Genomic DNA, 23,912 nt, shown 5'->3' on the forward strand with positions numbered 1-23,912 from the left:
TTCTTTTGTTTCTTTCTTTTCTTTTTTCTATTCTAAAAAGATTTGTTTATTTATTGTGTAGACAGTGTTCTGTCTGTATGTTTGCAGGCCCGAAGAGGATACCAGATCTCATTAGAAATAGTTGTGTGCCACCATGTGGTTGCTGGAAATTAAACTCAGGACTTCTGGAAGAGTAGTTAGCGCTTTTAACCTCTGAGCCATCTCTCCAGTCCCTCTTTTCTTTTCTCTTTGTTAATTCAGATATTTTATCTCTGCCTTTTAGTTACGTTGAATAAAGGTCTGTCTGTCTTGTTGATTGGTGGTGATAGTGATGGTGTGTACATCTGTGTAAATGTGTGTGTGTATGTATGTGTGTGTTTCCCTTCTTTTGATTTGCTGGCCTGAGATTACTTATTTCCTATGTTTTCATGGATATAGTTAACCTCTCTAGGTGGGAGTTATACTTTTAGACTTTCTGTCCTCTTAGATTTGGAGGTAAGTATTGGTTAAATTTGACTTTATCAAGGAATAACTTATTTTATCCATTCATGGTATTTGAAAGTTTTTCTGGGTATTATACTGTAGGCTATCATCTGTGATCTTTTAAGAGTTTACAGCACCTCTGCCCAGGCTCTTCTTTTATTTTTATTGAGAAGTCAGTCTTCCTAATAGGTTTGCCTTTTATATGTTACACGGTTGTTTTCCCTTGCATCTTTTAATGTTCTTTCTTGTTCTGTATGTTTAGGGTTTTGATTATTATGTGTTGAGGGGACTTTTTTTTTCTGAAATAGGGTTTCTTTGTAGCTTTGGAACCTGTCCTGGAACTAGCTCTTGTAGGCCAGGCTGGCCTTGAATTCACAGAGATCCACCTGCCTCTGCCTCCTGAGTGCTGGGATTAAAGGCATGCACCACCACTGCCCAGTGGGATTTTCTTTTCTAGTTCAGTGTACTTGGCGTTTTGTATGCTTCTTGTATCTTTATAGGCATGCCCTTGTTTAGGTTAGGATAATTTTTTCTATAATTTTGTTGAAAATACTTTCTGAATCTTTGAAGTGGTATTCTCCTTCCTCTATTTTTATTCTCCATAGGTTTGATCATTTTGTAGTGTCCCGGATTTCCTGAATGTTTTGTATCAGGTGTTTTCTAAATTTAACATTTTCTTTGATGGATGTATTCATTTCTTCTATTGTCTCTTCAACACCTCAAATTCTCTCTTTAGCCTATTGCCTTCTGTTGGTTGCCTCTGTAGTTGCTGTTCAAATTCCAAATTTTTTTGTTTCCAGGATTTTCTGAGTTTGTTTTTTTTTAAATTACTTTTATTTCCATTTTCAGGTCTTGAAAAATTTAATTCATTTCCTTTGTCTGTTTGTGTTTTCTTGAAGGGATTTTTTTCATTTTCATTTTTAAGGACTTCTTAAATATTCATGTAGTCAGTTTTAAAGTCTGTTTCTTGTGCTTCAACTATGTTGGGATGTTCAGGACCTGTTGTGGTAGGATAATTGGGTTGTAGTGGAAACATACTGCCCTGAATGTTATTGTGTTTTTATGCTGGCATCTAGGCATCTGAATTTGAGGTGAATTATAGGTCTAGGTACTGATTTTTTAATGTATCTTTCTTGGATGAGTGTTTTGTTCCTTGGTGTCTGATTTCCCTCTGGGTTTTCATAGAATCTGATGGCTATGTGTTGCCTGGTAGGAAATTGTCTTTAGATCTGATAGTTGTGGCCACTGGGGGTTCCAGATAAAATGTTTTTGGGTGTTAAAGCTGACACTTAGGAATGGGGATAATCCAGGGGTCCTTTGGGGTTCACAGGAGAGAGGAGAGCAAAATGTTCACCCAGGATTGCTTATTTCATCTCCTTGGAATAGGGGTGCAGTGAAGCGAAGTCAACCTACAGTTCTGCTATAGCACTGAGGATGAGACTTAGGGCTTTGATTTGTAGGAACTGAAGGAGAAGGGAAGATCTACAGACAGTCTACTTGCTTCCCAGACAGAAGAGGTCTGTTGTTAGTAGAGAATGAGTGCTGGAGTTGTGGCTTGGCGTAAAGCAACAAGTGGGAAGAGGGAAAATAAAAGAAAGTCTGTGGGATCCCCAGGAGATGTGGGCAGAGGGATCAGGAAGGTTGTGTAAGTGTTCTGTTGCAGAGATGGGGATGAGATGGGGTTTGCCTTTGAAGGAGAGGAGGGGGTAGTGAAGGGATTCCGTTAATTTAACCATGTTCCTGGCCTGCTCAGCTGCTGTGTTCCCAGGGAATGGCTGCTGGTGTGAGAGGCTAGGAAAATGGGATGAGCTGGAGGAAGGAATGTGGGAGAAGGTCTCTGTGATCTGTTGGGGAGAGAGGAAAGGGAGACCATAGCAGGCTTTCTGTTACAGAACTGGATGTGAGACTCTGGACTGGATCTCAGGAGCAGAAGGAGAGTGTGGGTCCCCTTAATCCTACCATTGCCCTGGGAGGAGTGGCATGCAGTGATCAAATTTGAGATTAAAGTTTTAATTTTGCAAAGTTTTCCAAACTTTGCCAAATATGGAAAAGGGTAGCAAGTCTGGTGAAGACCTTCTTGGAATTAAAATTGAATTTCATTGTTGCTCCTGGTTTTGCTATATACTAGTTGTAGCAGAAGAGATTGGGAAAGTAAAATTTAAAAAGCCACATAATGATGGAAACTACAGAGGGTCTGGATTATGTATACTATTGTTTTCTTTGACTTTTTTGGACTATTAATGAGCTAACTATAGAGAGACATTTGATTGTGGGGGCTGCTAAGCTTAACCAATGTAAAGATATCTTGACTTCAAAATTTGGGTCAAGGATATGTTGTTTTGAAAAAGAGGTCTGTTTTTGTTTTCATAGTTGAAAAGCTGTGAATTTCCCCCCAGGTTAATATGGTTTGATCAAATAAGATCCCGAGAGGTGCCTCATAGGAGCGATGACCCAGGTGATCCAATATCCAACACAACTTCAAGGCAACTAGCTGAGATGATTCAGCCTCACAGACTACTATAGCCAAGATTTAACCATAATTCTAAATTTTCTCAGGATCTCCATAAGATTACCAGTGTCCCCAGTGAACAGGAAGTAGTATAGAAAACTATGCCATAATTCTCAAACTATTGCTTATAGTTTTCAATTAAATGGGGTTGGATTAAATGGTTAATGGCCATAGTCAATCTCATTCTAAAAAAAAAGGAGTGATATAATATAAAGATGATGGAGAAAAGGGTAGATTATTGAATCTACTTCGATCTAAAATCAACTATTAATCTCAAAATAATTACATTGGTATAGATTTTTGCTTATTGATAAAAATTGAAGGTCAATTTTGTTATACTGCATATATATTTCTAATCTTCTTTAAGGTATTATGTTTATGCAGCTCATTTAAAAATGTAATGTATAATTAAAAATACAGATTAATAGTCATCTATAATAGTCAAACATAATCGTATGAATTAGGTTTTCTAGGCATACAAAGATATTTTAATTAGGTAGGTAATCTACAAACACTTCAAAGACCTACATAATATGACATTTAAAATGCTTCAGGAACTTAGACTTTTCTCAACCATGAGACTCATCTTCTCCTGACAGCAGTACCCTGACTGAAAGAAAACTGACTGCTGAACTTGCCAAAATAAGATGGGACAATCCCTCAGGGATCCTGCTTCAAGAAAGAGTCTGCAAGACATTCTACAGGGCACAGAGGAAGATAACTGAAAAACTGGCAATATAAGTGGGACTGTTTCAAATTTCCTCCTTAACAGAGAAGTCTGTCAGACACTAGGCCTATAGGCTGAAGCTGGTTGCAGAAAAACTTTGGGTGACTGTCCAAGCAGTCAGATATCTCTGTCATTTCTAGAGTTTTGGAGGTTGCTTACAATGCACTTCTTGTTTACTTAGGTAATGTCAAATCCTTTTGGAGTCTTTGATGGAGTTGAAGACTAAATAGTTATAACTGTAGTTTTCTTTAGTTATGATAAAAGATATAGAACTTTAGACACAAAGATAGGATAGGCAGAGTATATTTTTAGTTTTGCCAAATACAAATAGACTAAATAATATAACTGTAATTCTTGCTTGATACCTGTTTTGTTATACGTAATTTTACAATGTTAAATTTAAAACCTTCCTTTTAAACTAGACAGAAAAGCGGAGATGATGTGGTAGGCCCCTCTGTATGCTGTGAACATATTTTTATTACTACTGGCTAATAAAAAAGCTGTTTTGGCCTATGTTAGGATAGAATATATCTAGGCAGAAAATCCAAGCAGAGAGAGAGGGAGAAAAAAGTCGGAGTCAGAGATACCAGCAGTCACTGGGGAAGCAAGATGTGAGGTAACAAGCCATGAGCCTCATGGTAAATTATAGAATAGAAATGGCTTAATTTACATTGTAAGAGATAGTTAATAATAAGTCTGAGCTAATAGGCCAAACAGCAATTATAATTAAATCTCAGAGTGGTTACTAGAAAATGGGGGGGGGGAGAAGAGAAACCCCCAGTTACATCTTCCTTCTCATACCCTCTCTGATCTCTGATCAGGAGATTTATCGGAGTTGTAGGAAAATTAAAGTTGTTCTGTATTCCCATGAGACTGATAATAACTAGAGGTATGGTCCAAAACATTATCCTTTTGATCCTTTTCCATATTTGTATCAATTTCCAAGTACGGATATCGATCACCCATTAAGGACAGTTAATCAAGTATTGAAGAAACTCTGTTTGAAACTTGAACTGTTGGTGCTACAGTCAGTGATGATGCAGGGTTAAAAGAACTTACTGCTCTTCCAGAGGATAAAGACTCAATTTCTAGCAACATTTGCTAGCTTACAATTATCCATAACTTTAGTTCCAAGGATCTCACACCATCTTCTCACTTACATAGGAGTGAAGCATAGTGAGCATACATATACACCGGCAAAACATTCTTACACATAAAATAAGATATATACATCTAACAGGTTTTTAAAAGTAAAATATTATTTGTCTGACATATATATAACCTCATAAGGAAAATGGTATTTTATAGAGAAAGAGCAAAGTTGGCCTCCGCGAGCACAAGACATGCACATGAGGCACAAATATGCAGGTCAAACATCCATATATATGAAAAATAAAATTAAAAAATTTTATAAAAATATTTTTAAAAGTAATCCATAGCATCTCATCCAACATGGAATTACTGTGTATATTATCCAGTTATCCCAAAATGATATAAAACAAATTTGACTTATTAGTTACTTATAAGAATTACCATAAATGAAAGAAAATTAAAAATTTCTCAACATAAATTACTGTTCAAATTTCTGTAACAGTGTTACTTCATATCTCAATAAAAGCTAGTTTTCAGGATCAAAGTTATATTTGCTTTATAGAAATAAGTAACATTTTAAGATATTATAAAACAGTTAATAGCACTCTAAATACCACACCGCAGGTGTCAATAGTTGCAAAGGTTGGAGACTAGGACTTCCTGCTTATCTGAGACCCGGTAAACTTAACAGTAACTGAGGCAGTTTGAATATTACAAAGAGACTACAATGCAAACAAGTTATTGCATTGGTTGATTCCAGTTGAATTGGGTATAACCAAGGCTCAAAGGCTTACTAAGAATTAGAATAGCAGGATATCCACTGAAATCCAGATTTACCATAGTCATCCAGGTTCCCAGGCAGAAAGTACAGATCCACAAGGAACTGTAGTTTAAACTGTAGTTTTAACTGTAGTTAAAGTCAAGTTTAAACTGCCAGGGTTTAAACTTGACTTTTTCTAAGACAAAATGTAATTTATTCTAGCAGATAGGTTATTAATACTTTATTGAATCTGGAAGGATTGGGGAAAATGTAAACATGTGGCCACAATATTTGGAAACATGGTAAACTAAGTTGGCTATATAAGGTGAAATGGCTGTGCGACAAAAGAATCACTCCGGAGGTCTAGTATTCCTTTCTTTAGCTCTATTGTATGGGGATATCATTATCAAATAACTGAAAAATAACCTACAAGTCTAATATAATAATAAGGATTACTATTTAGATGTCATGGATAATTCTTTTAAACACTAATATCAATAAGTGGTTACTATTTGATAATTTTAATTTATCTTCATAATTGATATGAAGAGAGATAGTCCAAAGTCATTGCAACCCCTAAAGGACATCTTCCCTGACCTTACTTCTACCATGCTTACAATTTTCCTTAGTTGCATGACAACATTTTGCTTACAGTGTACACCAGGAAAGGAATTGTCAATCAGCAATAGCACAACAGAGAGATTAATGTGCATGCATTCTTTGTGTTGAGACTTGGCATTACATTCAATTAACCCATTCTTTCAATAAACAAGGTTAAAAATTTATATGGCTCAATAAAAAACTTTTAAGATCATGTCAACAAACTAGGTGAAAATATGAGGTGAGAAAAAATTGGAAAGAGGTGTGGGAAGTCCTTTTGTCTATGTGTTGTTTTTATTAATAAATTTGTTTTGGCCAGTGACTTAGCAGAATAGAACTAGGCAAGAACTCTAAACTGAATGCTGGGAGAAAGAAGGCAGAGTCAGTGAGAATCCATGTTGCCTCCGGGGACTCTGGAAGGCCACAACCTTGTGGTGATGCACAGATTAATGGAGATGGGTTAGTTTGGGATGTAGGAGCTAGCTGGAAATATGCTTAAGCTATTGGCCAAACAATATTGCAATTAATACAGATTTCTCTTTGATCATTTTGGGAGTCTGAGTGTCTAGGAAACGAATAAGCAGTCTCCAGGCAACAGGAAGGACCTAAGAATGAGGAGGAACAGATACAACTTTTATTCACTGATAATATCACTGTAAAAATAGAAAGTATCCACATCTGCATCCCCCTTTCCTCAAAATGCAAGAGGAAAGAATGAAACAAGGTTGAAATTGTCTGCTTGCTCTAGAGAGCTTATTTAAGAAATGGCATGGGCTATAATTCTGAGAGTATAAAAATAAGTTTTAAGACTCAGGATTTATGCTGGCAGAAGTAGGTTCTCTAAAATCCATAATATCACTACCCTCATTCATTGGTTACATTTCTAGTATCACGCACAATTTCCTTCCTGTTGGACAGACCTAAATATAAATTATACAGTAGCTAGTCACCAACAAGACAGGGAAGACACTATTGTGCCTGTGTTGGTATCTTGCCAGACTAATCACTGTTTGGGTTCATTGGGTTGCTATTTTCCTATTATTATTTCCTATTTCGTGACCAAAATAACTTATGAAAGAAAACATTTTTGGACACTCATGGTTCTAGAGGATAGAGCCTGTGATTATCATCACAGGTAATACGGCACAGGTAGGCAAGCATAGCAATGGACACTAGCTAAAAAGATCTGAAAATTGGAGCCAGAGAGAAAGAGCTAACTTGGAATAATGTAAGCACTGAAGCCTTAAAGCCATCCCAGTGACTAATGCTCTGCAACTAGGTGACATCTTCCCACCAGTTCCACTAACTGATAAAAAACCACTCAAATATAGGGACCTTTGGGGGCCATTCTCATGCAAACCAAAACAAAAGTCACAGTTGGGGAGGGCTACTGACCACTTCTCTCACTTGGCAAACTGAATTGTATCTATCTATGACAGACTAAGAAGATTTTGGTGTTAGATCCAGTTCAACCTTTCTTAGTCCTGAATTCCAAGTATGAAATGTGTCAACAAATATGAGTTACCCTCAACTTCTCAAAGATGACCAAAGAAAAGAGTACTACTTAAATTGCTTGGGGAATTACATGGACCATCATGAACAATGCGAATGGAGATTTCTTATGCCTGGTGCTGTTGTTTTTATTAATATAGGGTTCTTGGGGGAAGGGACTGTCATGCCAAGTGATATAACTTCATTTAATATATATGTGTGTGTGTTTGTGTATCCACGAGTATGTACATACTCTTGTATTGACACCTGCATTATACATAAGTATAACATAACATTACTATTTATAATAGATATTGTATAATTACACTATACAAGGTGTATATATATCACACTATACAAGACATAAAATTTTGCATATATACAAAATAACTACTTTTTATTATTATTATATTTTATTTTTGGTTTTTCGAGACAAGGTTTCTATGTAGCTTTGGAGTTTGTCCTGGAACTAGGTCTTGTAGACCAGACTGGCCTCGAACTCACAGAGATCTGCCTGCCTCTGCCTCCCGAGTACTGGGATTAAAGGCATGTGTCACGACTCCCTGGCTCCAAAATAACTGCTTCTTAACCATTACCAAACAACATTGGCATTAGTTCCTCATTCGTCTCCCATATTGGCTGTATTCATTTCATTCCTAATTAGAATCTCCTCCACAGTTTTCAAATTTTCCCCTCCTGTTAATTACATCCAGCTACTCTCCTCTGTAGTCTCTCCCAATTACCAATGGCATACTATTCAGGCGCGCGCGCGCACACACACACACACACACACACACACACACACACACACAAATCTTAAGTCAGAAAATGGTTTGGTAAATGGAATCAACTACAAAACGTGTGCTAAGCCGGACTCAGAAAGATAAATCCTAGCTCCAAATCTTCAGATATGAGATAAACTGGAGAAAACACAGAAACCATACCTTGCCTTACTAAGGAAAACATAATGCAAAGTAAATCTCCTGTATAGAAATGGGCCACTAATAAAAATGCTCAATATTTGAATGTACTTCTTTCAAGCTGTTTGTTTCTAAAGCCTTTGGATTAACTTCCAGAAAGTATTTAATTTATTGTTGACTTAAGATTTAAGTATATGAAAAAGTTTCACAACTGTTATTTCATTAAAAATGACAATCCGATTTTTCAGTTTTGTAATGAAAATTTCTTACTGGATATTTTTTTCTTTTCTTTTTTTCCTTTGGATTTTTGAGACAGGTTTTCTCTGTAGCTTTGGAATCTGTCCTGGAACTAGCTCTTGTAGACCAGGCTGAGCTCAAACTCACAGAGATTCACCTGCCTCTGCCTCTCAAGTGCTGGGATTAAAGTGCGCTTGGATTTGGTTTTTTTTAAACCCCAAGGTGGATATCTGAATTTCCTTTTCATAGCTGTGACAAATTCCAACTAGTAGAGAAACATTTAGAAGAAAGTGTTACAATGGGCTTGACGCTGCAGAGTGTCAGGATCTCTTCAGGTGGAGCAAAGGCACGGTGTCAGGACTCACATGATAATCTACAATCAGGAGGCAGAGGGAGCAGACTAGGAGTGTCGTGTCTTGAAATCTCAAACTTGCTGAGAGTGACAGATATTCACCACAGGCCATACTGTCTAATTGTCCTCAAACTGTTTCACCAATGGGAACAAAGTTTCAAACGTATTAGCCTACTGGGCCATTCCCCAAGCACACCACTACTATACCTGTTTTCAAAGCTACTGCCATAGCCACAGTTAAAAGCAAAACCAAAAAACAAAAACAAAATACAGGTACTGCTCATAATGCAAGTAGTTTCCATGCTACATATAGCAAAATATTGGGCATTAACATTACACTTTTGCAGGTCTCACACTCTGTATCTTTCCACATTAAAACACTGTATTTGTCAGTTATGCTTCTACTGCTATGAACACGTCATTATTTCTTTATTCATTTGTATTTTTCTTTTTGTGTTCATTAGGAAGCATGCATTTGATTCTCAGGAGACAACTTTCAGGAACTGGGTCTCTACTTCCACCATGCAAGATCCAATGAGGGAATTGAGATAATCATATCTTTTGGCAAGAACCATTACTAGCTGAGGCATCTCATGTTCCAATCACATTCTTCTTCCATATCTCACAACGGAAGCAATTTGACTAATGCATGTGTCACAAAGTCTGTACATTGCAGCTTTCACTGTGAGATCATTTTGGGTTTGACCATAGGTCTGAAACATGGAAATTCAGGAACAGATTGTTTGAGAGGATAGGGTTTTTAAAAACTGTGAATGTTTTCCCACATTTATTAAAAACATAAAAACTTTCCTGTGGCAAAAAAATTGAATATAATAAAGAACTGTGGCCACTAAAGGATTTTCCACATGATTATACATGTAAGACCTGTCTCTAGGATAGATTCTTAGAACTTCATGGAAACAGGAACTTATGAAGGCTTTTGACAATATTTGAAAGCACACACATGCATTAGGCCTCTTTCCTGTGTAAATCTTACATGAGGGTTACAGAAACTGGAAGTGGTGAAGGCTTTCCCACATTGCTAATATTGGTAAGGTTCTTCACTAATGTGAGATCGTTTATATTTGATAAATAAGAACAAAGAAATAGTTTTCTAAATGTTTATGAACAGAGGGTTTCTCTCCAATGTGAATGTTTTTATTACTCTTGGGCAAAGTGGAAATAGTGAAGGTTATCCACAGTGCTAACCAGCAGCATTAGGCTACCAACTAGTGTGAAGCATTTCATGTCTGGTAAGATCACCAGAGCAGCTGAAGGATTTTCGACAATTCTTACATGCATAAGGCCTGTTTTTTAAGTGAACTCTTTCATGCCTTTTAAAATCACTAGACTAAATGAACCCACATGTTTTAAACACAGAAGGTTTCTCTCCAGTGTGATTTCTTTCACGCAAGTTAGACCAAACAGAAGTGTTGGAGGTTTTTCCACAATGTTTCCATGAGTTAGGCTTGTCTCTAGTGTAAATCATTTCATGAATGTTCAGATGACTGTAGCGGGTGAAGGCTTTTCCACAATGCTTACATCATGAGGCTTCTCTCCAGTATGTAGTCTTTCAGAGGACTTACACAAACTGAAATTGGTTTTTCAACAAGGCTTCCACACATAAGACTTTTCTCAAGTGTGACGTCTTTCGTGTCTGTAACGACTACTGGAGTCACTGAAGGATTTTCCACAATGCGTACATGCATAAGGCTTGTCTTTGGAGTGAACTCTTTCATGCTTGTTAAGATCACTAGACTGAATGAACAGTTTCCCACATGTTTTACAGACAAAGTCTTTCTCTCCAGTGTGAATTTTTTCATGCAAGTTTCGACAAGTAGAAGTTTTAAAAGTTTTTCCACAATGTTTACATGCATAAGGCTTCTCTCCAGTGTGAACTCTTTCATGAGCGTGCAGTTGATTAGAGCGGGTAAATGCTTTTCCACAATGCTTACACACATAAGGCTTCTCTCCAGTGTGAACTCTTTCATGACCTTTACATGAACTAAAATTAGTGAAAGTTTTTCCACAATACTTACATGTATAAGGCTTCTCTCCCGTGTGAATCCTTTCATGCCTGTTACGACGACTGGAGTCACTGAAGGCTTTCCCACAAAACTTACACGCATAAGGATTCTCTCCAGTGTGACTCCGTTCATGTCTGCTACGGCGACTTAGGTCACTGAAGGCTTTTCCACAATGCTTACAGACATAAGGCTTTTCTCCACTGTGAATTCTTTCATGAATATTACAATAAGCAGAACTGGTGAAAGCTTTTCCACAATAGTTACATGCATAAGGCCTTTCTCCAGTGTGAATTCTTTCATGAATGTTTCGGTAAGAGGAACTGGTGAAGGCTTTTCCACAATGTCTACATGCATAGGGATTCTTTCCAATATGACTACTTTCATTATTGTTATGATAACTGTATTGTGTGAAGGCTTTTCCAAAATGTTTACAAGCACAAGGCTTCTCTCCACTGTGAGTTACTTCATGGTTTTCAAAACATTTTGCATAATTAAATGTTTTGCCACATTGACTACAAATGTACCTTTTCTCTCCAATATGACTTTTTTCATGGCTGATAAGGTCACTGGAATGAATGACTGATTCTTCACAGAGTTTACATACAAATGTTTTCCCTTCTTTATTGATTCCTTCATCATTCTGGCCATATGTGCATCTTGTTAAGTTATTCTCATTGAGTTTATCTCCAGTGTGAGTTCTCTCCTGAGGCTGATCAAAACAGAGACTCCTACAGGTTTCATTACATTGTTGACTTTTGCAGGGTTTCTCCTTAGGAGAAGTTTCCAGTTCCAGAAGTGATTCAGAATGACTGATGAGTTTCCAATGTTTCTGATGTGTAAAATCCTTTGCCATAGTTTCTTTACATACAGATCGTATCCCTCTAGGTTGTTCTCTGATATACCCATGTGAGGATGAATGACAAATGATGTTTTTTACACGCAATGAACTTTGATGAACTCTTACTCCTGGGTGCACGTCTTTATTGATGATAGTCTCTGTAATAGGTTTCTGGTTCTTATCACACTCACTATTGCATTCATATCCACAGTCTTTCTCAACCACCAGAGTTCTGCAAAAAACGAGAAAAAGATTAGTGTAGCCAAGGGAAATATCTGAGACTGTGTGTGTGAACCACTGCAACTTTTCTATCTCAGGGACAACAAAAGAATGCCATCAATGTTAAGGACAATATGGACGACATGTAAAGATCCTGTCATGTGCAAAGAAGTAGAGGGTTGACTTATATAGTCTTCCAGCGGATCGGATTTTGATGATCAGCATTCATGTGGAGGGCTCACAAGTTCCTGTTACTCTTGATCTAAAGGATCTCTTGCTCTCTTCTGCCTTCCACAAAAGTTTTTGTCATGCAAGAAATCATACACATGAACACATAAAATAAATGAACGGCATAAAGAAAGTGAATATAGAGGCAAAAGTTCTATTGTTGGAAGACAATCATAACAATCATATAAAATGCTGAAGCACTGTGGCATTCTAAATACTAAGCCGGTGTTGGTTGGTTAGTTATCAACTAGATCCGTCTAGGGTCATCTGAGAATAGAAACCCTCAATGGAGAAAATGGCTCAATCAGCTTGGCCTATAAACAAGTCTGTGGGAGGATTTTCACCTTCCTTATTGATAAAGCAGGCCTTTGACAATGTTGGGTAGTGTAACCACGGATAGGAGTCCATGAGATGTGTAGGAAAGATATCTCTTGCTTAGTTTTGTTCAATGTTATACAAACTAGGGCACACATCTGAGAAGAGAGAACCATAATGGAGAAAATGCCTTTATCAAATTGACATTTAGGTCTATCTGTGTGGGCATTTTCTTGATCACTGATTGAGGTAGAGTGCCCCAGTCCACTGTGGATATTGTCCCCCTAGAGATGTGGGCCATGGATGAATAAGGCAGAAGCTAAGTAATGGATGAGGAGCACACCAATAAACAGAATTTCTCCATCACCTCTGCTTTAGTTCCTACATCAGATTCTTGCCATGTTTGGGCTACTGCCTTGACATTCTTCTATGATTTGGCTGTGACAAGGAAGTGTAAGTAAAAATGAGCTCTACCTCAAAGTGGTGTGGTTTTTTTTTTTTTGACACAGCAAAGAGAAAATACAGTTCTAATATAAAATGACAGAATAATATACGTAAAAAAAGTAAATACTTTTGGATATGAAGGTAAGTTCTGTGTAAAAAGTCACCAGAAAAGCTCCTTTAGAGCTTAATGTCCATGACATATTTATGATATTAATAGATTACATAGATGGGATACTCAAATATTGAATGATAAATCAATGGTCTGTTACAGGAATTTGTGTAGGGTCATTTTTCACTTAGGTTTATTTGGAGCATTTGGCAGGATCTGTTGGTTTATGATTCCCAAATATTTGACATAAACTCTTTTCTATTGAATATAAATTACCTTGTATTTCTGCTGAGATCTTTGTGGTCCTCTTCAATATTTTCATCTAGTGCTTTCTCTAGAAGAAAATTCAGAATACTTTATGACATTCATATTGAACATAAAAAATTATTACAATCTAGCTCTTCTGACATGGATATTCACACTAAATTTACCACATATTCCGTTCAAGAATCCAAATCACAACACTACACACATAAGCAGAAAACAGCTGCACTCTAACTGAATAAGCAATGGGAGCACTGTAAATTTTAGTCTCTGGCCTCCATCTTTGGAGGCCCCGCCCCTGTGCCCCTTGCACCTTGACACTGAGGAGGGGTAGCCTGCTAAACCTTGACCCCTCCCCAGAGAAGGTCAGGACCACTCTCCTAGTCTATTTAAACTGCTCCCTGGAAAGTAAGCACATGGTCATCATCCTGTCCTGTGCCACACTGGTGGTTTCCCTGTTCCCCTTGGGGCCACCTGAGAGCGCAGCAGTCCTATTAAACCTGGATATCCTTTATTCAGTTTGTTTAGATTCAGCATGGTTGGGATTTTTGCGTCGACAGAGCTCATGTCAGAAAATATTTCTAACAAGCACGTTTGTTTTTTTACCTATGAATATCAGGTTTAAAAATGTTTCTTCCATCACAGCATTGTAGAGCTTCTTTTGAGTAGAATCCAACAATGCCCACTCTTCTACAGTGAAGTTCACAGCAACATCCTCAGAGGTCACTGGCTCCTAAGAGTGCATATATTAGGATGGTTAGTTTTGCCTGACAGGTTGACAGGATACAGAATCATCGATCATAAAAACACCTCTAAGTGATCTTTTAAATAGGATTAACTGAAGAATATCTGTAGGAGGCTATCTTGATTACTTATCTAATACAGGAAGACCCACTGTCTCAGTTACTATTCAGCTGCCAGGAGGAAACATTATCAACAAGAAATTATTATAAAAGAAAGCATTACATGAAAAAGGAAGTCAGGACCGCAAAGGGTGCGTTCACCCACTGATACAAGGGGACTGATCGAATGAGAGCTCACCAAGGCCAGCTGAACTGGGACTGAACGAGCATGTGATCAAACCGGATTCTCTGAATGTGGCTGACACAGGGGCTGACTGAGAAGCCATTGACAATGGCACTGGGTCTTGTTTTGTCTGCACGTACTGGCTTTTTGGGATCCTGGTCTGTTTGGATGCTTACCTTCCTGGACCTGGAGGGAGGGGGGGAGGAATTTGGACTTCCCACAGGGCAGGAAACCCTGACTGCTCTTGGGACTGGAGAGGGAGGAGGAGAGGGAGTGGGGGGAGCGGAAGGGTATTGGGAGGAGGGGAGGAAGTGGAAATTCTTATAAATAAAAAAAAAAATAAATAAAAAAATAAAAATAAAAAAGAATATAACTATAGCAAATATGTGAGGAAAAAAAAAGAAAGCATTTAACTGGGGCTTGCTTCCACTTTTAGAGGGTGTTCAGCTAGAATCTCCAGTTCAGTCCCTTTCCTCCCTATTAAAACCCTGCCCTTTCAGAAAGGCCACAAAAAGGTTCATTTCCACATTGCTGGTGATTGCAGTGGCCAGAGGCATCCAGCTCCCCAAGTTCCCACCCAAAGTATAATTGGGCATGAAGCCAGCTTGTGGAGAATGGGTCATTGCTATGTGCCTACAGGGTAATTTAAGTCTGCTGCTTTAGATTGGCCATGCGATTTCGCTCCTGCCCTTTTCCCTTGAGGTTTACCCAGGAACACTTTGAGCAAATAAATGTGGTCTTTACTTTTAATTTGCTTGATTTGGCTTACTATGCTGGTGAGAAATTTATTATCAGATTATAGAAAACCCATTAGAGGGTCAGTCAATGATTATCATGGTGGAAAGCAGAAAGGCATAGAGCTGGAACTGTAGCTGAATATTTTACTCTTCATCCAAAGACAGCAGGCAAAAACATGGTTTGGTCTGGCCTTTTCAAACCTCAAAAAGCATCCCAACTGACACACCTCCTACAATACGGACACATTTCCTAAAATTTTTCCAAACAGTTCCACTAACTGGTGACCAAGATTTCAAATATGTGAGCCTATGGAGGTCAGTCGCATTCAAGACAACACACAGTGGCTTGAGAGACAGTGTTTTGTTAACTGTATAGGGGCTATATCAGTGGAAGGAGGGAGCTGACAGACAACTACACTTTATTCCTAATTATGTTTGGTTTGAGTAGCAGCTTCAGAGTTCTACATTTTACTGACTGTGCCCTTCAATTGTGATATGAAATGAACTCCTTCCGCCTTACGTCACATTTCTGAGTAATTTTCGACAGCCAGATGAAAAATCTAATATAAATGAATATATTTAAGGGCTGGAAACATGGGTCAGTGACTAAGGGAAATGGATGCTCTTCCAGAGGTCCTGAGTTCAATTTCCAGTAACCACATGGAGGTTCACAAGCACCTATAATGGGATGTTATGCCCTCTTTTGTCATGCAGGCATACATGCAAATAGAGCCCCCATATACAGAAGCAAATACATCTTTAAAAAAGAAATACATTTAAAAGAAGGTGGACCCATTGTGAAGAATGTGACTGATTTTTATTCTTGTCCTAATCGTCTGCTTGAGGCTAAAGTGAAGTGTTTTGGGTTAATTGCACTTGCAGAGGAGATTTCAAAACAGCCTAGTATGAATGGTGTCATGTAGTTGTTAGTAGCCATGCTTATAAAGATCTATAATGAGAAGGAAGAAGCTGAGCAAGGAAAATTACAAAATGTACAGCTTGAAGTGAAAACCAACAACAGGCAGTAGACTAGAGCTAAATCCTATGTTCAAGGAGAAAAACAGATTAAAGACAGATGTTAAATGGAATAAAGGGTATGGTGACCTCAAAGCAAGAACCCACTGAACTAAGTTTCCAACTTGTGAAATGAAATTAAAGAAAAACTCAGAGCCCAGTGTGGTGCTGCAAACCTTTAATCACTCCAGAGGAAGAGGCAGGTGGATCTGAGCTCAGTGCCTGCCTGATCTACAGAATGGATCTCTGGACAACCACGCTTAAGCAGTGAAGGAAACCAGCAAAGCCAGAAAGCTAAGGAGGATATAATTAAATGAGGGGGACATGCCCCAGCCCCAGTAAGCAGCAGAATTTGGCAGTTCAGCCACATGGTTCTGGCTTTAGAACCAAGGGAAGGGATTATGTAGTCTTCCTCCATGACTAAGAAAGTCGGCTGAGGACAGGTGTGTTTAAGGGTTGTCACTGAATGGAGGCCTAGGGAGGCCACTGTGCAATGTTGTGAATGTGAGCCTGGATTGCTTTGAAGACACCAAGATGCTGGAGATGCCACAGTCATGGGATACCTGTCAAAGAGAGCTGCTAACAGGGAGTGAAACCAGCCCAAGAGAGAAAAGTGTGTTGCAGACAATAAAGTTGGAAGTAGTTGGAGATCTGAAGAGAATTTCACATCAGACATGAGGATGTGGGAGTTTGCAGTTTGCTCAGCTAGATTTTGGTCCTCACTCTGCTCCCTTTCTAACCCTTTGGAACAGTAATGTAGATCCTGTACCAATATATGCTGGAAATATGTGATATATTTTTTATTTGTATTTTATATGGGATTAAAGTTAAGACACTGCAAATCTCAGAAGAGACTTGGACTTTTAAACACTGTTCAGACTTTAATAGTATATGGGGATATCTGAAGCTAGAATAAATGCATTTTGCATTATGTTATGGCTACAAATCTATGGGGGATAGGGAGTGGAATGTGGTGGTATGAATAGGTATGGCCCCCAAGGACTTATGTGTTTAAATGTTTGGCCCACAAAAAGTAGCGTTAAGAGGAGGTGTGGCCTTGCTGGAGGAAGTGTGCCACTGTGGAGATAGCCTTGAGGTCTTACATGCTCAAGCTATGCCCAGAGTGGTACATGGTCTCCTTTCGCTGCCTGCAGATCAAGATGTACAACTCTCAGTTCTGCTTCTAGCACCATGTCTGCCCACATGCTGCCATATTTCCTGCCATGGCAATAACGAACTAAGCCTCTCTAGCTGCAAGCTATCCCCAGTTAAATGTTTTAATTTGTAAGAGTGACCACGGTCATGGTGTCCCTAATAAAATACTAATTAAGATATCCAGTTGTGGCAGGCTTTCTCTTTAGTCACCAAACAGCTCTGAAATCATGACTCAGACACTTATTATTAGGTATGAATGCTTGGCCTTACCTTATGCTTGTCATACTAACTTATAAGATATCTTAACATGTTTCTCTTCAACTATATTTTGCCTCAGGGCTTTTGACCCTTTCCATACTGTGTATCCCACTTTCACTGCTTCCCCCCTATCTGTCTGTCTGGTAGTTGCCTGGATGGCTTGTCTCAGGCATCTCCTCCTCCCTCATTCTCTTCTCTCTCCAGCCTAGATTTCTCCTCTTAGGTATTCTCTCTGCCCGCCAGCCTTGCCTATTTCTCTACTGCCTAGCTATTTTCTGTTTGGCTTTTTATTAGACCAATCCCGTGCCTCAGTAGGGAAAGCAACACATCTTTACATTGTAAAACAGATGCAGCATAAACAAATGTAACACATCTTTACATAGTTAAAAGTAAAGTTCTAAAACATCCAGTAAACCCACCTATTTTGCTTGTCGAATGCCCATTTGAAAAGCTCCTATTCCTGAGTTCTACAAAAGCTTTGTCATCCTCATAACTAATGCTGACCTCTCAAATGAGCCCTTAAGGGGAGACAGCCCATTCACATGACTAAAAAGCTTGCTTTAATTAATTTGGCATTGGTGACTTGGGTTTTTCCCCTTTCATCTTAGTTATTAACACAGATAGAAAACAAAACTGTCTTTCTCACATATGAACTTAATGAAGCTTTACCAACAGTCAAAAATTATACTACATACAAAAATCAACTAGCTGGAGGATAAAGGAAAGATGAAATGTTAGTATTTTTTCAAAGATTCCAGTCCTAGAAATCACTGATTACAGAGCTACATTCCCCAAATTTTCTGCTCCAAGCAGCAAAGAAAAACATACAATGTCAATCCCAGGAAGCTCTTTGCCTGACTCACTGGCCTTTTCACATTCAGCAAAGTTTCAAATAGTTTTCACAATTCCAATTACAGCCTCAAAAAGATCACTGCAAACAAATAAAAAGTAAAGCAAATTTAAATCCTCTCTTTCTTTAGACTGTTAACTTTGAACAAGTGTAGTCAGGAAAAAGAAAAAACTTTTATGTATCCTCTAGAAAAGAAGGACAAGTGGAAAAAGCTTACTGAAAAAGCTTTTAGGGGAGGAGACACTGCCCTGTGGGTAAGTTTGCTAAGACCAGAAGGCATAGGGTGCAATTCTAAAGGAGAACTGAAGGGGTGTCAAAAATCCTATACAATAAAAGAACTTCTGGAGGCATCACAATCCCTGACTTTAAACTCTACTACAGAGCTACAGTACTGAAAATAGCCTTGTATTGGCATAAGAACAGAAGGAGGACCACTGAAACCGAATAGAAGACCCAGATATCATGTCACACATCTTTGAACACCTTATTTTTGACAAAGAAGCAAAAAATATCAAATGGAAAAAGAAAGCGTATTTAACCCAGCAGCACAGACACTGAGAGCAACAATTAATTAATCGGACCTCTTTAAACTGAAAAGCTTCTGTAAAGCAAAGGACACAGTCAACAAGACAAAATGACAGCCTACAGAATGGGAAAAGATCTTCACCAACCCCACATGTCCAAAATATACAAAGAACTGAAGAAATTGGTCACCAAAAGAACACACAATCCAATAAAAAAAAAAAATGGAGTACTGGCCTAAAAAGAGAACTCTCAACAGAGGAATCTAAAATGGCTGAAAGACACTTAAGGAAATGTTCAACATCCTTAGTAATCAGAGAAATACAAATCAAAACAACTCTGAGATTCCATCTTACACCTGAAAGAATGGCCAAGAGCAAAAACACTGATGACAACTTATGCTGGAGAGATTGTGAGGTAAGGGGAACACTTCTGCACTGCTGGTGTGAGTGCAAGCTGGTACAACCCTTTTGGACATCAGTGTGGTGATTTCTCAGAAAATTAGGAAATAACATTTCTCAAGACCCAGTAATACCACTTTTGGGTATATATCCAAAGGATGCTCAATTGTGTCACAAGGACATATGTTCAACTACGTTCAAAGCAGCATTGTTTGTCATAGCCAGAACCTGGAAACAACCTAAATGTTTCTCGACTGAAGAATGGATATGTAAATGGATGTAAATGTGGTACATTTACACAATGGAGTACTACATAGCAGGAAAAAATAATGACATCTTGAATTTTGCAGGAAAATAGATGGAGTTAGAAAACATTTTGAGTGAAGTAACAGAGACACAGAAAGACAATTATCACATGTACTCACTCATAAAGCAAAGAAAACCAGCCTATAATCCCAGAGAACTTAGACAACAATGTGGATACTAAGGGAGACTTACATAGATTTAATCTACATGGGAAGTAGAAAAAGACAAGATCTCCCGAGTAAATTGGGAGCATGGGGACCTTGGGGGAAGTTTGAAGGGGGGGAGAAGAGACACGAGGGGGGGGGAGAGAAAAATGTAAAGCTCAATAAAAATAAAGAAAAAAAAAGAAAATACACAGACTAACAAAATGGTTGTGAAAACAGGATCCATCCTTCTGTTGCATCCAAGAAACATACCTCAATACCAAGCACAGATATCACCTCAGGGAAAACGACTGAAAAAAAGACATTCTAAGTGAATGACCTAAGAAGCAAGTTGTTGCAGTCATTTTAGCATATAACAAAATAGACTTCAAACCTAAGCTAATGAAAAGACACAGGGAAGGATCAGTGGGAGAACATACCAAGATGATATTTCCATTCTAACATCTCTGTGCCCTCTTAATGAACTAAACAAGGCCTATGTGAATTCACAGACTGAAGCAGCAAGCATAGGGGCCTACAAGGATCTGAACCAGGTCCTCTGGTACATATTATAGCTTTCGGTTTAGTACTCTTATGGGACATCTGAACATGTGAACTTGTAGGTCTCTTTTTCTCCATGAGGTTGCCTTGTCCAACCTTGTTGTGATGTTTTCTGTTTTACCTCATTATATTTTATTTTGTCAGGTTTGGCCACTATCTCTTAGAAACCTGTTCTTGTCTAATGAGAGACAGAAAGGGAGTAGACCCAGAGGGGAGGGCAAATAGAAAGAAACTGGGAGGATAAGAGGGAAGGGAAACAATAATCAGCATACAGTGTCCAAGAATAGAAACTATTTTCAATAAAATGAAAATATATGATAAAGAATCACTACAAGCAACATATGAAGCAAATTGAAATTTGTCTTTCTTCAGACTGGTAATTTTGGACAGCTTTCATCAGGAAAACAAGAAAAAAGCCTTGCACGCTATCATTTTGTAAAACTAAAGCAAAACAAGGGGGCTAGAGAAGTGGCTCAGTGGTAAAGAGCACTTGTTGCTCTTGCAGAGGACCTGGGTTCAGTTCCCAGAACCCACAAGGTGGTTCACAACCAGCTGTAACTCCAGTTCCATGAGAACCAAAGCCACCACCAAGCATGCGAGTAGTACAGATATACATGTGGGGAAGCACACACACAAAAAAACCGAATAAATCCAAAATAGAATTAAAAATACTAAAGAAAAACAAAACAAAAAAAAACCAAAGGGAAAAATCCAAAGACCACACTGAATGGGGTGTTAAGGAGACACAGTTCTGTGGGAAACTTCTTAACCACCAGGAGGCATGGGAAACAATTCTGAGGCAGACCAGATGACGGAGGGGAGGGAAGGAGAAAGAAATGATATCCGAAGTGATAATGGAGAAAACCTAAATCAAAGCAAACAGAAGCACAAGCGAAGGGAAACTGCACAGATCACCCAGGTCCCTACAGTCCGGGCTCAGCATTTCCAACCCGCCAGCGCCGCAAGTTCTGAGTAGGCGGAGGTTCATAACAAGGACTAACCCACGAGTGCTGGAGATTTGGGGAAGCAGCTTCACCAGGACAGAAAACTGGGGCACTCTGGGTTAAAGGTTTCCGTGGGGTGCACACTGCACTCACAGGTGGGCACAGGCATTGTTGAGCCAGAGACTCCACCTTCCACAAGACTGCACAGCGCCAGGGAAGACTCCAGGTGCTGGCGACGCAAATCCAACTGTCCCCAAGATTCCCGCGCCCCAGGCACACTCACCATTTCTGCTGTGTATAGGTGTCTTCTCAAAGAGGACTGGAGCCAGCCGAACACAAAGTGGGCCAGACCAGACCCTCACAAGAATCCCCCAGTAGTAAACGAAGCGTAAAAAATGACTTCCGGGACGCGTGCTGCAACCATCCGCGCCCCTGATTGGACAGTTCGGCGTCTTTTAGTAAAATGGTCCCTGATTGGCGAACTGTACTCAGTCCGCGAAAAGTATCAAAACATTTTAGGAAAGCTCAGCTGTGAGTCCTGACTGCCCGCTCTCTAGAAGAAGGCGAACTTCTGTGAATTCAAAGCCATTCAGGGCTACATGGTCATGAAACCCTGACCCAAAACGAAACAAAGAAGCCCGGCATGGTGGCCGGCTCTTCTAATCGGGATCACTAAGAGGAGGCTAGCCTGATCCAGAGAACTAGTTCCCGGACAGACCATAGTACCAGAGAAAAGCTGTCTCAGAAAACCAAAACAAGTAAGGAAGCAAAAACAAACAACAAAAACAAATTTTAAAACAAAAGCTCTAACATATTATCCGTCCCGCGTGGAATGAACCTGTTCCATTTCGGGATTTCACTGCATTGCAAGACAACATGAGCTGGGATTTGGGATGCACTGCCTCGAACACCCAGTATTCGCCACCTGCCCTTTCCATAAAGATGGAGCCTTAAGTTTGCTCAGTCCATTCCAATCTTTTTCCCCCAAAGGAAACAGCAGGTCTTCTGGGTAGAAACAGGCCCCTAGTAGGTTCCAGCACAGGAAACACATGTGGCGCTTGATAGGAAACCCCATAAAGATTACAGATGAGGTAAAGAAAAGTTCCATGACTTTCTCACACTTCATGTCCAAGTGTATCCTTTTTTTGCCAATATAATTAAAACACATCAACAAGGGACTACAATTATTCAATGGATATATAAAATAGACACACATACCAGTGGTCCTCAACTCAGAATTCAGAGATATGAAAAGGAAACCCCCGAATTTCAAAAAAGGTGGCTTTTTTTTGTTTTTTGTTTTTGTTGTTGTTGTCGTTTTGTTTTGCCTTTTGACCATGACCATGAGGAAAGCCTTCATTCACTAGAGTACAAACCCCCAAACCGCTGGATCTCACAGACTACTAAGAAAGAGCCCCACAACAGGCTTTCTCTAATGATGATGCAGACACACCAAACGATTTATCTTTGAGAACTTGCCTTGCCAGCTATTGCTTCCAGAGCCATGAAATAATGCGTTCAAAACTAAGATAATCACCAGAATTATAATGTTACTCACACCTATATTAGATTTACCTATTTTATTTCATCATTTTGGGGGGAAGGGGGAGACCCTTTCTGCAGCTAAAGGGAAGCTCTCGTCCCTGCTGGGTAAGGCTTTCCAGGACTACTATGCTAGTTCTGAAATATATATAATATATAATAATTTATTGGAATGACTCACATGCTGCACTCTAGTTGTGGATGGAAAGTACAAAAATCTAGTAGTTACACCCATGAGGCTGGGTGTCTCTGCTGGCCTCTGTATATGCTGGAATCCCAAAGAAGTAGACGTCCATGGTGGTGAAGAGATGGATGTGCTGACAAGTAGAGGGCAAGCTGGCAAAGAACAGACACATCCCATTCCTTCTTCCCTTGTCTTTATATAGGTTTCTGCTGGCAGCCAGCACTAGCAGTGAACAGTTCCTGGAGAGGATGGAAGGATCAGGCAAGGGGAGCATTGAGTCTGACATCCAGACTTTGTAACTCAGACTGACTAGCAATCAGAAACTTTCTTATTTATACTGATTTTAAAGTCATTCATGATTTCTCAAGAGACACAGATCACATCATTTTGTTTAAGGCATACGCTACTAGCATGCCCGGGTTACAGGCTAGGCAAAGACAGACTAGATTTTATCATCAATACATATCCCTATTCCTAGAATTTTACAGAACATTTCAGCTTAGGCAAGATAATAAAGCAGCCAGTTCTGCGTCTGGCCGCAACTTGAGGCTTCAAGATGTTTGAGATACTGAGTCAGTGCAGGTGACTCACCAGGCTTTGAGCATGGTTTCACAAGGAGATCATTGTAGTACCCAAATGCCTTCGTGTCAAGGCTGGTGAGGCAACCAAACAGGA

At 39.1% G+C, this 23,912-nt stretch overlaps 1 protein-coding gene across 1 annotated transcript; it reads right to left on the reverse strand.

The window, feature by feature from the left end:
• Window positions 1-4,677: 4,677 nt before the first annotated feature.
• On the reverse strand, window positions 4,678-23,454 carry LOC125404126 (uncharacterized). The gene is made up of 4 exons (XM_087907215.1): window positions 23,235-23,454; window positions 14,201-14,327; window positions 13,607-13,664; window positions 4,678-12,247 (listed from the first exon to the last, which is right to left on the reverse strand). Exons 1-4 carry the CDS (start codon window positions 23,412-23,414, stop codon window positions 10,786-10,788), a joined length of 1,827 nt encoding a protein of 608 aa, XP_087763341.1. The 5' UTR covers window positions 23,415-23,454; the 3' UTR covers window positions 4,678-10,785.
• Window positions 23,455-23,912: the final 458 nt, after the last annotated feature.

The sequence above is a fragment of the Myodes glareolus genome, chromosome 6 (genome assembly GCF_982192425.1).
Source record: "Myodes glareolus chromosome 6, mMyoGla1.1, whole genome shotgun sequence".
NCBI lineage: Eukaryota > Metazoa > Chordata > Mammalia > Rodentia > Cricetidae > Myodes > Myodes glareolus.